The 19,282-nt window shown below is 35.5% G+C and overlaps 1 protein-coding gene across 5 annotated transcripts in view; it reads right to left on the bottom strand.

Moving 5' to 3' along the window:
* The window catches only part of DCC (DCC netrin 1 receptor), a 1,213,980-nt gene that overhangs the window by 129,102 nt on the left and 1,065,596 nt on the right, over positions 1-19,282 (bottom strand). For 2 of the 5 annotated variants that reach the window (XM_063653694.1, XM_054461350.2), the window contains exons 16-18: positions 12,487-12,582; positions 6,733-6,965; positions 1,271-1,409 (exon numbers count right to left, since the gene is read on the bottom strand). In XM_063653694.1, the coding sequence (XP_063509764.1) occupies positions 1,271-1,409; positions 6,733-6,965; positions 12,487-12,582 (468 nt within the window). The remainder of the gene's footprint in view (positions 1-1,270; positions 1,410-6,732; positions 6,966-12,486; positions 12,583-19,282) is intronic. The other 3 variants (XM_063653695.1, XM_063653696.1, XM_063653697.1) reach the window with 3 other exon arrangements.

Below are 19,282 nucleotides of genomic sequence, written 5' to 3'. Positions count from 1 at the left end.
TATCAAGTCAGATGTTGGTGTGCCTTTTATGTTTATGAGAGGAAAAAAATGAATGAGTTTGCTTGTATTAAGATGAAAATACTGCTACTTCTCTTTCACACAGGGAAGGCCAAATTTCTTACTATTTCACATTTATCTACATTCATCTCCTTTCAAGTAAAAAGGAAGAGTAGACTGTTTACTTGTTTACTCTATCCAATAGTATGTATCTCATCCAGCTGGTCTTATTAACCCTAAGAAGCTGTGAACATTCTGCATTCAGGGTGGAGTTCTGAGAAAAGAGATAATAACAGGTAAAATAGAAAAATAGGATGTTAAAATTAAATTAGGTCAACTAGAAATCTTCTTGTTGAAAGAAGTATCCACAGATATGTAAAAATATTCTCACTAGAACTCTAATAGTTAAAATAATAGTTGGAGATAAAAATTAGACCTGCAATCCCATGGGACAAATTCTAATGGAAAGATAAATTCAACTTACCCAGGAAAGAGCTTTATTATCATTTTTTTAAAATTTGAAAATTAGTGTAGTTTACCCACAAATATGATATATTATGAAACCCATCAAAAAAACATGTTAAGCCCTGGATTCTTCAGAAGTTGGATTTCTGTGAACTATAAATGTCAAGTACACTGCATCCTTGTTAAGGTTATAAACTCTACATTTACGATCCATAGTAAATGTGACCAGTAAAAATTACAGTGAATTGCATTACCCTAGATTTGAACTATTTAAAATTGCATAAAAGTCTTCTATTATGTTACCCCATTTCCCAGGAGTGAACAAGAACACCTGGAAACTCCTTCCCATATCCAGCCAAGGTTATTCACAGTAAATATCCATGAGACTTCAGTTGTAACGCAATGCTTCGTTTTGCATCTATTTTTTTTTTTTTCAAAATGAGAAATACCTACCATGACTATTGTTCAAAGACACAACTGTTTTGGACCGAGTTCATTGGACGGATTTTTCTGTTCTCTACTTAAATGTAGCGAAAAGAAGATTTATAGTCAGATCCCCTGAGTTAACACCCTGAAGAAACCATGTATTAATCATGAAAGCAGATTACTTAAGCCATTGGAGATTCATTTTTTTTTCTAGTGTGAGGAGAACACTCTTAGATATAAAAGTGCTATGAACTATAGAGGATGAAATATTTTATATAGGATAAGGTATAATTGAGACACCATAGGGAACACATGTTCTAATTTCCACAGAACCTGGGAAACACCATTATCAAGAGTCCAAAGTAGACATTTCCTCACATACCTGCTTCATACGTGGTGGCATGTGCAGTCATGCTCCAAGTACTGGACCTTCTGTTTTTTGTCACCATGACTGAGAATTCATACATTGTGTTTGGTTTGAGGCCTGTTGCTGTGTAACTTAGAGATGTTGTGTCTTCTGACTATACAAGTAGGAAATAGCAAAAAGATAAAAAATAAACTCTATCAACTTGGTAAATCAACACATACAAAAAGACTATTAAATAAGCCAACACAAAAGTAACCTACTCCCAAACAGCAGAGGAGTAGAGCATAGCACTGACTCGACTTCCCATTTATTAACCAGTTCGTGCTGGCTGATTATACATCTACAATATAACCAATAAAATTAGGTATTATGGTTGTCCAAAGGGGCTACAAGATAGAAAATTTTCCAAGGTAAGATATGTTGAAAGGTCTAATAGGTTAAAGCATATTTTCCATATGATCAGGCATATGAGACTATGCATCTTATAAATATCACTTTGTGCTTGGTATTTACATATCTTTTTTCAAAGTTAAATGCTTATCTTTATTACAGAATCAGAACAACAGGACAAATTCCACTTCCTTTTGTCAACTCAATTTTTGAAATTTTCTGCATTGAACTTAATTCATTTATAATCAAAATCTGTGTTTTTTTTGGCATAAGTTTTAATGTTGTATATTTTAAATAGACCATTGTTATTATTTTCCACTTGTAACAAAGTTAATTTATTAGAGTTCTACTGCTCGTCATGTTTCTCAAAAAGCCTTTAAGGTTTAAACTTTCAGTGCTTCCAGAATCCATTTACATCTTATAGAGAACATGAGACAAAAGCAATGCTGTGTCACATGGTTTTCATTCTTTGTGTAGACTTCACATTAAACAAATATTTAACCATGGTAACTGGAGCAATTGATCAAGGAAGGAACAGCAAATTGGATAAATACTAAAGGATTACATTGGTGTTTAAAGTGGTGTTGGTATTATTGAAGTCTTCTGAATCCATTCTTTGTCTTTTAAATGACAAGTTAGAGATATTTTAGTAGAAAGTAAATTATAGTTCTTTATTGCTTACTCAAAATATCAAAACGGGTAACAAAGAAAAAATATGATGCAAGGTTTAATACATTAAAGTATATTTTCCTTATAAGCAAAAAAAAGGGACTGTTCCTCTTATAAATATAATTTTGTGCTTGGTATGAGGTATCTTTCTTCAAAGTTAAATACTTTTATTTTAAAACATTACTTTTATTATCTATTTATGTCTAAAATAATTAAGAAAAGCTCTTTTCCCCCACTCATATCATATGTATCTCACCCTTACTACTGTAGGAAGGGATATCTTTTTTTTTTAATTCTGCTACGAATCCTTCTTAGGTTATAGTCATGAAAATTGTATATTTCATTACACCACCAAATAAATATGTAACTGTACTAATAACATTTCGGTGATTTGCCTATCCAACCTATTAAAGTGATGACCTCAAATATTTATCAGAAGTCTTCTTAAAAATAACTGTAGGTTGGCGCTGTGGCTCACGCCTGTAATCCCAGCAATTTGGGAGGCCGAGGCGGATGGATCACTCGAGGTCAGGAGTTGAAGACTAGCCTGACCAATATGGTGAAACCCCGTCTCCATTAAAAATACAAAAATTAACTGGGCATGGTAGCATGCACCTGTAGTCCAAGCTACTCGGGAGGCTGAGACAGGAGAATTGCTTGAACCTGGGAGATGAAGGTTGCAGTGAGCCAAGATCAGGCCATTGCACTCCAGCCTGGACCACAGAGCGAGACTCCATCTCAAAAATAAAAAATAAGAAAAACCTGTAAAAATATATGCCCTAAATAAATGTAAATATTTTTGGTATAATCAGGAAGATGAAATTCCATCAAATAAAACACAAAATGGTCAGCTAGTATCTGACATGCAGATATATTACTCCATTTCTGCCTTCCTTCATGATCATGAACACCTCTAAGTCTTAGAAATGGAAATAAAAGGGAGAAATGAGGCAATAAGAAATATTTTAGGTAAGAGGGAAGGATCATATCTCAATAAAAACAGTTTCTGGGCAGAGACACCACTGGCATTTGAGAGGCCAACAAGTAAGATTGTCTTTGTGTTCTAGATTGACACCTTTGCATTCTATAAATACCATGAATTACTGAGTTTCCTCTAAAACCTTACAGAAAGCTACTGCTTATCTTAAAAAAGCCTAGAAATACTTTGGAGCAACATGGCCAGTTACCTTTGTGAGCATAGAATAACCAGATAGTACCTCTCTGAGCCTTACTTTCACGCTTGTCACCCAGGCTGGAGGCAATGGCGCGATCTCAGCCTCCCAAGTAGCTGGGATTACAGGCGCCCCACCTTCACCACGCCCAGCTAATTTTTGTATTTTTTAGTGGAGACGAAGTTTCACCATGTTGGCCAGGCTGGCCTCAAACTCCTGACCTCAGGCGATCCACCTGCCTCGGCCTCCCAAAGTGCTGGGATTACAGGTGTGAGCCACTGAGCCCGGCCTGAGCCTTACTTTTCTTGTGTGTAAAATGGAGACGACCATAGCACTGACTTCATAGCATTATTTAAAGTGCAAACTAAGACAAGTAAAACATAGTGATTGGCCCAGAGAAAGTATTAAATAAATCTTAGCTACATTATTTCATGCATTGTCTCTTGTGGTATGTAATTTTAAGCATGTGTTATATGCTCCCCCCCATTGAGTTGTATGCAGTTTGAGAGCGGAGACTGAGGCCTGCACAACTTCATTAACTCTGTAACATCCATATTATATCTAGTAAGCACTAGTCGACACTCAATGGATATATTTTGAATAGAAATTTGTATAAAACATCATATGATTAAATATTTTAACAGAAAAACATAGAAAATGTCTCCATTTGATCAGGAAAGTTAATACAGGGTTTTAGACAATCAAAACATGAGCATCTGTATTATAGATCTGGGACTAAATGGAACTAGAAGGACTCTCCTGTGGGGAAATCCCTGGATGATGCCATTGGGTCACCTGAGATCCAGCTCTAGTTTAATGAGGAATTTCTGTCAAGTTATATCACCTACCTCTGTCTTCATACTTAACTACAAAGAATCTCATTGTTTTTACAGTAAGTATGGATATTCCCATCATATAGATCAGAAAAATGAGACTGAGCAGGTTAAGTTTCATGACAGGATGGTGCAAAGCCAACCCTTGAGCTTTGCAAGGGTTGAGCCCAGGTCATGTGGCTCCATGTATGTTTTGTTTGTTTCCTATTGTGTGTATGTCTTGCCTACCTTTTAAAGCTGTAGTGGAAATGAGATGAAGTAAAGATATGACATTGGCTTGAAAAGTACAAAGTGAAAACTCAAAGAGTCTATCACCATTATTTGTAAAATTTAAATTTGTTTTATATCTTTCTAGTTTTCTCTAATCTCCTCATATCAGGGTATGGATATATACGGAGAGAGAAAAAGAGAGAGAGAGGGAATAGTATGTTAGTAATTGAAAGCCTTCTGTCAGGGAAAATGAAGGGAAGAGGAACACTTAAAATCTTTTTGGGCTGGGTCTCACCTCACAGGCACTCTTTGTGAGATTCAGTAATTCCATGTCTGCTGTAGTTACCATTCAACTGAAATGATTTGCTTCAGGAAATTTTGGAACTCAAACCATTCTGAAGAAAACAATCATTGTTCCTTAGAACATTTCACATTCTGGCAAAGTCACCATGGCCATTCTGTGAAATGAATGTATCTACAAAGTACAGCAATTTTGACATAAAATTTTTAAAGTGGAGAAAGTAGCCTTCTAAAAGTAAACTTAGAGAATTGGGTAATCTATATAAAGAGATATTCTTTAATGGTCTCATATGTTTCATTGGTTGTCTCTTCTGATAACGTTATCTTTATTTATAGATCTGCTGAATCTTAAATCTACTACTATAAGGAGATGGATAGGGTACTTACCACATACCTTGTATCAATGATACTATTTAGACTTGCCTGGAGAGTTTTCCCAAATACCTCACCTAACAGGGCAGCAGTACCAAAGAAAACTGTCTTTAAATGGTTTCAACTAAAATCTGATTTATGATGAAATGTGAATTTTGTGCCATTTAAAAGTTGAAAGACACCACAGGAAGATCCAGCATGGCTACGGGCAGAGAGAGGCAAGCTTACAGGATTGGTGGTGGGATTTAGCTATAGCTCCAGGATTGGGGTTAAAAACATCCTCGAAATATTTTCATCCCCCCAAAATCACTACTAGCTTGAGGCTGGATTCAGGAGGATGGTAGTTCAGTGAAAAGAACATTGGCTAAAGTATCAGGAGACCTAAAATCTCCTCAAGAGCTACCCCAATCAAGTGATTAAGAGAACACAAAAGGAGTAGGAAGAAGACAGAGAGCCAGGGTTGATTTCTTAGTTGTTGGGTGGCATTTATGCTCTTATTTTCAAAACCGACTTCTTCATTCCCAATCAGTATCTTGTGAAGGTTTAAGTTCTAAATGTGTTTTTATACATTATGTCTCTCGAATAACTTATGAATTCTTTTAAGTTTATCCGTAGAGCTGAGTGAGCTCATCCTAAAATTATATGTAATAAGTAACAATGACTACACCATGTTTTCTTTCAAAATAAACCATCTCTATGATGTAGTACATTTCTAGGTACATAGTAGGTTCTTGACAACTACTTGTTGATCTTCTCATTTTTGTCTACATTTGTATATTGTCTATATATACTAACATCATAACAGTTTTAGGAGGTAACAAAATTATCTTAGTATATAACTAGTTGTTATGATCCCTGAGGCTGGTTGATAGAGATTTGAAACTGGTAATGACTGTCTCAAATACATCTCTCTGAGGAGCTCTTAAAGAGGTTGTGAGATGACTCTGTGATAATGACAAGAACAGAGAGCTGGCGAATTCATATTAGCTAAAGGGGAGTGTGGATTGTGAGTTTTCTTTACCATCATAGTGTGTTTTCAAGGCTAAATGAAGTAGATGTTAATGGCCTAGAGTGTTGAGGTTATAAAAATATCTTCAACTTATCTATTCCCAGTTATATTCACTGAAAGATGAGTCTCTGACATTAATAGGGTCGCTTTGGAAATCAATCTAGATTCCAAATGGGAAAAAAAAGATACCAAAATCCAGAAAATTAACATAGATCTCTGCTATTTTAAAGGGACAATGGCATTCTCTTGTACAGAATCAAATCATTTATACAAACTCAGCATCTGGTGAAAAGCAAATAACGTTTTACAGAGCTCGATGTTTTCCTACCTTGCCTTAGAATTGTTTCCTAAAATACAATTATTCTTATGTTAATTTTAGATATTGAGTTATTAAAATGCTTTGTTTTTCCACATAGATACACAGCAGCAAAACGACTCATGACAGTCCAGGAGGGGTTTAAAACAATGCGTTAAACAAATGTCAGCTCATTTTAAATTTCATGCCATCAATTAGAACTTCACCTTGTATTTTGCACTTGCAGAAAAGCTGGTTCTCCACCGGACGGTGTAAAGTCGCACCTCAGATGTCTTTTGGTTCTTAGGGACAGAGTTGTCTGCCCAGCTGACCCTCACAGCATCATGGGTAAGAGCCACAGCCTGTACACCTACTGGTGGGAGCATGGGGGTGGAGAGATCTGGGACCGAGGTGGGGAAATCATCAAGCAAAGGATAATAATCAACTGGGTCAGTGGGATCTGGGTTTAAAAACCCACCAAATGAAACAAACAAATAAATACGTAAATAAAAGCGTTAAAAAATAAATATCAGTGGTAACACATCACAATGAGTTAAATGCATGGCAATAATGATGAAAGGGAACATGAGAAGAACAGAAAAAAAATGTAATTAATTCAATCGGAAAACACATTAGAAACAGTATTGCTATATTGCAAAACAGTCATTGAATATTTTCTATAATTTATTCATTCTCTTAGAGTGGTTTTATCAATTTGACTATCACTTCTGCTTATATATTTTAAAGACCGTTTTTTAAATGTTGCACATTGCTTCTTAAAAGATCTAGTTATAGAATTGATCAGTTTTATTACTATATAATTTAAAATAATAAGATAAAAATGGGGGTTCCAGTTTATTTCTGCCTACAAAAAGCTAATTGCTTATCTAATACCTAATTTTTTGTTTATTTTCTCCTCATTCGCCAACTTAATAGAGTTTCTCTAATGTTTTCATTGTTGCTTAGCTTATATCTGCAAACACATTTCCTAGACAAGAAACAAATAAATAATAAAGAACAAAGTACCCTGACATCCACAGGAACCTGTGTGTGGCTGTGATTGAACAAAACCAGAGTAACCAGGTACACATGATTCCATGGATCAATTATATATTTGATAATTAAGTTTCAGACAGCACCTGGTTTGTCAGGCTTTCTTAGACTGAAACCCTTGAAAATGTAGAAGTGTGATTTTACCCACATTCTCACAGAGTAATTAGCTAAGTTTTTAGTCTTGGTAGGAGTTCCCATATTACACATTCCTACAATTTTATATTATTGGATGGCAAGACAGGATTAACTACCTACAGACTTATGAGATTTGCACTGAGGTATATACATGCTTTGATCCATAATATAATGGGAATCTGCAAAATGATGTGTGCGTTTTTACAAAATTCTCCAAAACACCTTGTAATCATGTTTATGCTGTGATATCAGAATAAGAGAAGCTGATTTTGTGGCCATGGTAACAGCCTAACTTTGAGCATTTGATTTTGTACTTCAGACATTTACACTTAAAAAATCTTTATATTATGTAGTGCATATTCTAAGAAAAATAATAAGATGTGATAATATAACTCTCAGGCTGGGCATATGATGACATTTGGGGAGATGAGACCTACTAATATGTTGGGTGTCTACAGTAGCATAATACGGGGTTTATTTTTTTCAACAGCCTAGTTTAAAGTGGAGTGACTGCTGGCTGGTTTTGATGATTACTTCACTTTGTCCACTGCATTTCAAATGCCTATCCCCTATTCATCACTCTGTTTTCCAATGAATTATTTAGTAGTTTACTAGTCTGTGGTCTTTGGAACAAAATATAAAACTGAAAACAAAAACAAAAAAAAAAGAGAGAGAGAGAGAGAAAGAGAAAGAGAGTTGTGTTTAAAATTTAATGAAAGAGCCCAGGCTTTCTGTATTTTCTTTGATGTCTCTTTTTATTAAGAGATCCTTTAAACTCAAATAGATTTATAAAATGATGAAGGCGAAAGAGAAGACATTGCAGTCTCCACAAGGATTCCAGCCATTCATCGGTTTGTGTAGCAGTGGAAGACATTTTTTTGCCAAATTAAAGCAGGTGCTACTTTGTTTTATTTGTTTCTATTTTTAGCTGGCTTTACAAGAAGAACGTGATACACATATGGGGAGTTTTCTAATTTACTAACTCCTCTTTTGACCTATTTTACTGTTTTCTTAATCCAGTTTTATTGGTAAACATATATTAACTGTATAGTTTTTTCACAGGGGCCATACATAAGGTTTTGAAATAGGGTGATTCTTCTTCAAGAAATGGAAATAGTCAATCCTGCTATTTCTGATCTTAAATGGGTATACTATTCATGACCATTGTTACTGAGTTTCTTGGAGTCAGTTTCAGAATGCTCCTCTCAAATTTCAAGCAAGGGTGTTGGGAGGTATTTATTGATGGACTTACACAGTCCAGAAATTTCTATCCTTGGCCAAGTTTTTTGTTTCCTATTTTATGGAATAATATTTTTTCAGGTGTGGCTTGTCATCCTACTTGACACTTACTCCAGAGCTGTGCTAGTACAATGACCACTAGTTATATGAACTAGTTAAGTTTAAATAAATTAGAATTAAATAACAAAAAATTCACTTCCTGTGTTGCACTAGGCAATTTCAAGTGTTAAATTGCTATAAAAACCTAGTGTCTGATGCAGATAGAGCATTTCCAGCAAAGCAGACCGTTATCGTGCACAGCAAGCACAGCTATTAATACATATTGCATATATTAATTGTCTTTTTCTCTTAGGTCAGAAACTATTAATATTTGAATAATTGAATTTAACACATTCTTTTGTTGCTACAGAACTTTTTTTTTTTTTCTCTTCCTACCACTGGGTGATTTATATGCTGACTTTGAGTGGTTACATTCAAGAGAATTGAAAACAATTTAGTAAAAGACAAAATATAGCCTCAAAACTTTTACTGAGAAAGAAATCCGTTCAATTCCTAACAGGTGTTTTGGTAAGTGCCCATGAATGTTGAGTCATTATACTAACATTCAAAATGAACTTTAAATGGGTGTGGTGACTCATGCCTGTAAACCCAGCACTTTGAAAGGCTGAGGCAGAAGGATTGTTTGAGGCCAAGAGTTCAAGACCAGCCTGGGCAACATAGCAAGACTCCATCTCAAAAAAAAAAAATACCAGGTATAGTGGGGCACACCTGCAGTCCCAGCTACCCAGGAGACTTAGGTGGGAGGATCACTTGAGCCTAAGAGGTCAAGTCTACAGTGAGCCATGACTGCACCACTGCACTCCAGCTGGGGCAACAGAATGAGACCCTATCTAAAAAAAAATGAACTTTAAAAATAATGACACAATTTTACATGTGGATTGTACTTCATTTTAACATTGATAAAGCAGTTGAGAATAAATCAATTCAACAGCGTGTTTTATTAATCTTCTTATTTTTGTCTTCTTCCCTTCTCCAGGCTCAAGATCTTGTCCTTAAGACAACAAGAAATAAAGGGCTTTACAGCAAAAATGAGACTCTTAATGCATTTGGTCAGGTGAGACTTCAGCAGCTCCAATGCTGATATTTCCAGTATGGGATGAGGCTCCAGAGCTCACCAACATCTGTGAGCACATGTGTGCAGAAAACTCTATAGCCTGATGCTTATTCTAACTTGAGGTTTTATTGCCTGTGATATATTTTGTAGTTACTTTATACGGGCCCTTGTTCAAGACTGTCCATGGCACTCCTTTGCAGAAGCTTAGAGATAGAGGACGCCTTCTACATGGCACTGACACATTTATTAATGGAGTTTCCTTAAACTTTGATTTCATTTATTTGTTCTTTGTTCTCTATGACATGTGTAAGCAAAATAAAATAATTCTGCCATTTCCAGAAAAAGTGTTTTCTTTCCTTTTTGAAAAGGGCTGGAATCACGCATTCTTCTTGAACCCCTTAACTGGCTTTTCTCCAATAAGAAAATTCCTCACACAAATCCCAACTTTTAGTATTATTTCAACTCTCAGTTTCTTTAGGATCTGAGTCATCAGAAAATAAAAATTGCCTGGATCACTGGTGTTTTAGAAACCACTTTGGCAATGTCATATGCTGGAATTTATGTAACAAATGCTAAGAAGAATGAAGCTGATAATGACTCCAGTGGTTCTTTCTGAACAACTTACTTTCAGTTTATTTGAATTCTTTCACCTTTTCCAGTTTCTGATTGAAAAGCGATTTTTATTTGCCACCTCAGTGGTCCTTCCTTGTGGCCATTAGTTTTGGTAAGAGAATAAGAGCTTGAAAAGACTGACTGTAGTATCATTTTGCATGGCTCGATCACAAGTGCCAAGTCATCATAGCAATGAGCAGCTACTGGGGATCTTTTACCATAGGCAGGACAGAGATGGTCACTAAAGGAAAATTATGGGACACAATGGTGCAGCCAAAGTGGCCTGTTTGCTCACAAAGAATCTTGTTGCTAGCAGAGAAAGAGAATAAAGTTAAAATCCCAGACACCCAGCTGTTAGCTCTTAGTTTGTATCCCGAACCTCAATTTTTCTCATCTTTCTATATTTGGAGATAACACGTTTGATAGTAAATATTCTCTGGGGTAATTATTTACTCTTTTGGAGAAGTCATGAACCCCTTTGATTATACAATGAATGATATATACTGTCTCCACAGATAAATAAACATATTGACATCTGCCCAAAATCTTGCATTCTACTTTAGACAGATTGTAGACTTGGAAACAATGGTCAAAGATTCAAAGAGACTACAATAGCAACTTTGCCTTAAATAATACTACTAAAATCAATACAGTGACAGTATTTTCTAGAGACCATCACATAACAATTATAAATTCAAAGAACAACTGTATTCTTAAGATAGTCTACGAAAGACGCTTGTACATTTGGCAAACAAACTGCACTAAGTTCACATAAATTTGGGCAAGAGTAGAAGCCACGGGATTCCACTATTTATTTTATAACCATTTCTTCCAACTCATCCAAATTTCCAACTTCAGTAACATCTCACGTTCTCCGATGCTTGCTATCTCAGATCCTCTGTTTTCGTTAAGGGGATAGTATCTGACAAGTTAAATGAGGTCTGAAGGGTGTGAGGAGGCAGGTTCAATGTATTAATTAGAGAGAGAACTTGGGTTTTACTTAGAGATTTCAGACATAAATCTGTGGCAGGGGTTTGGGGAAGTAGTCAAGTGACTTTCCAGGGACTCTGAATAGCCCTACAAATGTGTTGCTTATTGTATTTTGGACTAAGCCTACGCATGCTAACAAATAACCTCCATAAATAGTTTGGATCTCACCATCTTACCCATTTCTTTCTCAGTTTCTTGAGCCCTTTTACTCTTATGTACTGCCTTTACAGTCCAACTAACGGAAAATTTCCTAAGGGTGACAAGGCCTTAAATCAGCTATCCCTTTAAGGTCCTGAGGCCCTGGGCACTGCTGGGGTGACCTGGAGGCCCAGCTCAGGAAGATACCACATACGTCACTCAGCCTAATGCAAACCACCCCAGAAGGCCAGCTCTTCCTTGTCATCTTAGTTTGAAAGACCTGTGTGGAGAAGCAAGTGTCTATTTAGGCATTTGGCAACCTTTATGCAGGGACAAAGATGGCACTGATTTGAGACAAGCTGCTCAGGAGATGGAAGCATGGTATCAGGGCACCAAAACTATGATGCTATTGGGAAGGAACAGATTGAGAGATTTGCATTCTCTAAGTCCATGCGCAAATTTATAAACTGAATTCCTCCCACTAAATTTCAACAACTAAAGAAATAAAAAAATGCATGCACATGTCTGCAAGCATACACATGTACATATCAGACTCAGAGGATAATTATTCTCTGAGGATTATCAGAGGATAATGAAATAATATATTCATTTTTGTTTCTTTGTATTTTATTTTAGTTTTTCTTTTTTCACCATAAATCAAATACTACTTTGTCAGAGGAAGATTAACAATTTCACTTACCTGTTATAGACCTGGTGGTGGCACTTTCATAAAGAGGAACTCCTTCTCCGGCATTGTTAAAAGCTTTTAGGGAGATTACATAATGGGAACTTGACTCTGGAGAAAAAACAGAAACAATATGAACGTGTTGATTTATTTAATGTACCGAAATACTCAGGGCAAACATTTTCCTCAAAACAAATTTCATATAATCTACTTGGTAAATTGTTTAAGAATGAGTGAGTTGGATTCAGAAAGGAAAGTGGCAATGGGTGGTAGCAGTAGGGTTTTTTGATCTTCCTCAATCCCCATATGAAAACATACTGAACTACTAGGTAGAAAACCGAAAGCATTTAGCCGCTTGCTGCAAACCTGTGTGATGATGCGTGCCCTCAAACCTTAATATACAAGTGGATGTGAATAAACAACCGACAGCCTCATCATCTGTTTGTTGTCTGCATCTGTGTAAGAAACATCAAAGCGACGCATCAAACCTAAAAACAGGATAATTCTAAAAGAGGTATCAGCGAATGCTGGAAAGCACAGCAGATCAGTTTCAGAACAACAAATTTAAACGCTCAAAACCGACCTGCAAAGTCTCCTCTCTAGGACTGGGCCCAAACTGGGGACAACCTCCTGGGAACTGATGTAAGATATAAGCAAGATTGAAACAATATTGATGAAGGGGAGAGAAAGGAGAAGAAGAACCACGAAAATTCAGAAAGCAAGCTGCCATAGTTTTTAGTCTGTATCCGGAGCTGGCAAGCTTTTTAGGCCCAGATAGTAAATACTTTAGCTTTGAATGTCACATTGTTTCTGTCACATTTTTATCTCTGTTTATTTGTTTACAACTCTTCAAAAATGTAAGAACCACTCATAATTCAGGGGTCCATACAAGAACAAGACCTGCTCCAGATTCTACTTGTAACCTGTAGTTTGCTGAACCCTGTCTATTGAAAAGAACAGGACAGGGAGCTCTATGTATTAAGAAGAGCTCTCTGAATTTCTGAAAGAACAGAAAAAACAAATTACATAAATGTAAGCAATAAAAATGTATTGAGCATCCTGGCTAACATGGTGAAACCCCATCTCTACTAAAAATACAAAAAAAAAAATTAGCCGGGCGCTGTGGCAGGTGCCTGAGTCCCAGCTACTCAGGAAGCTGAGGCAGGAGAATGGCGTGAACCCGGGAGGTGGAGCTTGCAGTGAGCCGAGATAGCACCATTGCACTCCATCCTGGGTGACACAGCGAGACTCTGCCTCAAAAAAAAAAAAAAAAAAAAAAATGTATTGAGGTAAACTTCTTTACAAAATTACCACAAGAAAAAATAAAATAGGAGAATATCATTCCTATAGAAAAGTACGGAAAATGGATAAAAAGTAGAAGAAAACACTCAAGAAAAATAGATCAAAACTGCAATTTATGACTTCAAAATGAACTAAACTACATTAAGAAATGCCAGATATGAAAAAGTAACATAAATCAGAAAACTCAGAAATGAGGTAGCATAACTCAAGAAATAGATATATGTAAATTAAAAAATTTTAGACATGAAAGGTAACTAGATGAATACAAGTCAAAAGCAAAAACATAACAAAAGAAATTAAGATGACTGAAAAAGTATTCAGGAGAAAGTGATAAATATCGAAGTTAGAGAAGGAAGATCTAACGTACAGATAATAGGAGTCCTTGATGAAGAAAATCCAAAGGAAAATAAAAACAGAATAAATAACTAAAAAATCTGCTGATTTAAAATAATGTTTTAGGCATCCAGACAAAAATAATATATGACTTACAAAAAAAATTAGATTATCAGGCTTTATATAACATTTTATGACAGAAGAAATTAGAGTAACTTTAGATACTCAACATAAGAAAATGTAATTCGAGGTTTTATAGTCAATAAAAATTAACTTTAAACATAAAGGGTACAAACTGTTATCCACTTGCAAGTACTCAGGAATATTGTTCCCTGATCCCCAGAACTACTAGTAAATGAGCTTTAGGCATACACAATGACTAGAAGAGATATTGATTTAATATCTAACTGGTGAATAAAAATTTAATAAACTAAGACTAAGTTAAAAGGAAAGATATTTTATTTTGTAATGGGTAAATGTTTTGATATTATAGATATGGTACAATCATAAAACAAAATTAAAGACTAATGACAGTATATGCAAAGATAAATATTTCAATAATTATTATTGATGCTGACACTTTTATTATTTTGAGACTAACGTAATACGGAATAAAGCAAATGGGTAAACATGAGATATTCTATCATCCCCTCTGTCCCTGAGAACCAGATTCTTGGTGCAGATGAAAAGACCTAGAGATGTAATACAGAAAAGGTTAAATAAAGTCTGTGTTTCTAAAATTGAATTGGAAAAATAAGTTTGAACTCAAAATTGTACTGTTTCTCTGTTCCAGCTCTGTCTGCTAAAAAATCTCTGGAAACCTGGACTCGGTGGCAATAAGCATCCCTAATACACAGACTGCAGTTTGGGGGAAAAATAATTCCTATTACGAAGAAGCAGCTTCTCGCAGAACTGGTTGATTCTTAAAGTAGAAAACATGCCAAATGAACCTGAAATATTTTGACATACTAGATAGAACGGAAGCAAGTAATAAAATCATGTCAAATGGGTTCAGTAGTCAATTTGAAGAGACTCCCTCAGACCAGAGATAAGGATAATCTGCAAACAGAAAAGCATAAATGCTGTGATGTATGGAAACTCATCAAATATACATAAATGCATAATTTGATAAAGGTGTTTTTAAGAATAATAACAGTTGGTCATGTCTGAGGTTGTGAACTCAGAACATAATTCTAGCTAACAAATAAAAACCAAACAGTAAAATTAAAATATTGCTGTTTTACAGCCCCCATTAATGAATGGATCTAAGCCTTAAGCATTAATAATTGCTAAGATAAAATAGAGACAACGAGACAGTATGTGCTTCCTGATGAAAGAACAGACTGTCCTCTAGAGTTTTGCCAAAGGGATCAAACCTACTTAGTCTGATCTAGCCTCTGGACCTAAATGACAGATTGCAGAAAACAGAGCAAGGAAACATGGTGAACTTCAATTTATAGTACTTCATTAAACTACACATTTGTTGCATGTGGTTTTCTGTATCTGGGTTTTACTTCAAAATAAAAAATCCTTAAAAATGAGTGTGTTTATCTGATAGGCATCTATCAAAATGGATCTGATTGAGTTTTCTTCATAAAATTTGTATATGACCTAAGTATTAATGTTAAAGATATTGACACTCTAAACCACATGGATTCAAGAACTATAATACAGCAAAATAAGATTATATCTAATGTAGTCAAAGGGCTTCTATTCAGTGAATTGCTTTCCCTCCAAAATGGAATATTTCTTTTTTGAAAATGTATATTGTCAAGCTATTTTCCTAATAGGAAAGTAATCAATCGACAAGTGTTAAATGCACTTTGAGATCCAAGTACTTGGAGAAGAAGAATTTCTGTCAGGTTACTAACATAATTCTGGGCAGAGAAAACAATGAAAGACTATGTAGAATTAAACAATAAAGTATGTGATATAGCTTATGAATGCTATACATTTAGAGGTCTGAAAAATTAGTGAGGATTTAGGTCATCAAAGAAGACTTTTGGAAGATATGAACTTTGAACTAGGGCTTGTGAAGAAGGGTGGGACTAAGAAGCACAATGGGAGGAAGAAAACATTTCAGCGAAAAAATGGTGAAAATACACTTAGGTAGGCCAAAAAGTACACTTTTTTTTTCACTGGGAAATATATTCTTTTGAGTTATTGCAGCATGGACTAAGTCTGATTTCAAATATATGAATCATCTATGCACCAAAAATGTAAACATTTTTATTAGGCTTGAACCATTTAAAATTGCCTTTTTGCAGTTCAAGTTCCATATGGTTCAACTGAATACATCTCCGTATTTGCATCTCTCTAAGTATTTATCAAAAGAGTGAAAAAGAGATCAGAAATTCCAAACTCAAATGCTTAGGAGGTTTGTGTGTGTGTGTGTGTGTGTGTGTGTGTGTGTGTTGTTTTTAATCAGAGAGAGAGAGAGAAAAAAAAACGGTTAGATTTGGCTACAGTGTATGAGAGCCACTAGGTCAGAGAGGATCTTGGAAAATATATGATTGATTTAAAGAGTGAAGCCACTATTCAGGTCCAAGATAATATTAGTGTATGGAAGGTAGTCCCAAAAATTATCTGGAAATCCAGATTTTTATGGGAAACTATCAAATTTTTCAGTGTTGTCAGATAATTTAAATAAATAAAATAAACCTGTTCTGGCAAAACTGTCTCTCTGAACTGAATCCAAGCCTGTGGTCATGAGTCTATAACCTTGGACAGATTCCTACATACCCAACTACATGCCAATATACATATAATCCCGGAAAAATAGATACTGAAGTCTGGTCTTCCATAGTCAAGATATCAACATTTAGAGCAATAACAACAAACTAGAAACTTTATATGATGTGGTAAGGCGGTGGTGGGGGGGTGGGGGGTAAATATAAAATAATGAAACAGGTGTTTATGCTAGGAGATTTGAAGTGATTGTTTTATATTCACAGGTCCAATTTGGATTAGGATTCAAAGAATGTTCTACTTAATAGGAAGCCTTTGACTTCCTGATCAGGGTTAACAGCTGTAGTTTATGGATGGTCAGCATAGTCCATGAGACACTAAATTCATGTCTTCATTTTTCTGTTCCCACCACCCAGATGCTTAATTTGCAGCTCCATAGAAAATGCACTCTGTAAAAGCTTCTGTAACATTCCTGGATTATTACCTTTCAGTCTTTCAGGGTGCATATTATTTTTTAAAAAAAGAAAAAAAAATTAAAAATACCTTACCTGGTACTGAGAATACAAGATTCTCATTGTATTGGTTTGAATTTTTAACTTAATCTGAATGACAACATGTCATCTAGCTGTTACATGGATCCTCCTGAGTAGCACTCATCATTTCTTCATCCCCTAACCCCCGTAAATTTGAGGTAACTGTCATTCCAAAACAGACTCTTGCTAATATTGATACCTATCAAATCTCGAGTCATCTGAGTAATGACAGCTTCTTTCACTTGATCTGTAGCCACGGTATAGAGTATGCTAACTGAGCCAAGAGTTTTATAATTTACTACCTGTTGGATTAATGAATTATACTAACCACTGTATTTCACCAATCCCTACTATGCTGTGCACATCTTAGAGAAGATCAACCTTACACTTAAACAAAAAGTGGTAACAGCTTAGCCCCGTAAAAAGTAAACACACTTGCAATGGACTTGTAACTGGTATAAGAATATCCCATAGAGCTAGGAGTCCTGAAGATGTTTTGGCTCAATATTTTCCTACTGTCAGTTAGTAACTTGAGGCTCAGGCAAGGTCAATGACTTTTCTAAAGTAATGCAGAACTACCTAGGTAATAAAGGCTTGGGAAGACTCCACAACCCCTTTGACTGCCTTTTCCAGGAGCTTTCTTTTATGCTTTTCACACTTTAACTTCTCATAAACATCTTTTGGGGAGTCTGGCCTCTGTATTGTGCTCTTGCCAAACTGCATTCTGGACCTACTGAGGAAACAATAGGATTTTGTTCCAGCCCTGATAAAGTTTGATCCAATAATTGATCTTCCAGAACAAAAAACAATAAAATATTATACATTTATTAGTTAACCTAGTGGGCTGTAGTGCGTTGATATCCTTTTATATTGTGATGGAGGTATTTTGTTGGAATGTATATGGAAGAGGAAAGATGCTTTAAGTGTGAATTGGGAACAAGGGAAAATGAGGGTTTTCTCCCAGTACGTAAGAAGGGTGTAATTTACCACTGTACCACTAGAGGGCAATGTGGAACTATTTTCCTGCACATGCTCAGAGCTCTTAAACTTTAAAACCAGTAAATCACAAAAGAATTGCCTAGAATTGCTCCCTCTACAGAAGCATCAAATGAGTTAAACACATTTAATATTATCATGATGATTCCAAATGAATTAATCATTAATTATGGCCAGACCCCATTGTGCAGGAATACACTTAATGACAATCATGACAGTAAATGTATTTTTTTGTACTTGCTAAAATGTTGCAAATACATAGACTTAAAAATTTATCAGTTGCCTCTGCAAGATAAAGCTCAGCAGTATTTTCTTCTTTGAATTTACTGTGATTTGTTCATACTGAAATGATTTGAAAATAAATTTCCAAATAATAATTTGGAAGTCCATGGGAATTCTTTTAAATCAGAATATTCTGGGTTATTCAGCAGATTTGAAATTATTGATCAGATTTTCATTATTGTTTGGACAACCTTTCTTGTAGAACACCTCAGTTTGGGATAAAGGAAAAAGAAGAAATATTTAGTAACTCGTTGAGCATCCAAAATAGATGGCTCTTGGTCAGTATATTCTCTGTGGCCAGGAAAGGAGAAAATAAATGCACATTTGTTGATCACAGAGACTGAAAAAGACAAGAAATGGGTAATCAGGAAAAGCCTGGGTTCTCCTTCCCCTGAGACTAGGTAGGTGAGAGACCCATTATTCTAAGAGCTTTTTTTGAGACTTCCCTGAAGGTAAGAGATGAATGTCTTTCTCTGGGGCTGAGGGAATGAGTCAAGAAACCTGTAGACAGCTCTTCAGGGCTAGACCAAGATGCTGTACTTGGCAACAAAAGCTGGGGAGAACATCATTATTTTTAATTAATATTTTGTGTGAATTAAATGCCAGTGGCATGTGCCAGATTGACAGCCCAGAGTCCTTTATTCATTACAGATTATATACTTCACTCAGTGGCCTCG

The sequence above is a fragment of the Pongo pygmaeus genome, chromosome 17, assembly GCF_028885625.2.
Source record: "Pongo pygmaeus isolate AG05252 chromosome 17, NHGRI_mPonPyg2-v2.0_pri, whole genome shotgun sequence".
Lineage (NCBI taxonomy): Eukaryota > Metazoa > Chordata > Mammalia > Primates > Hominidae > Pongo > Pongo pygmaeus.
The sequence above is the reverse complement of the archived record's forward strand: the minus strand, read 5'-3'. Positions and strand labels throughout refer to the sequence as shown.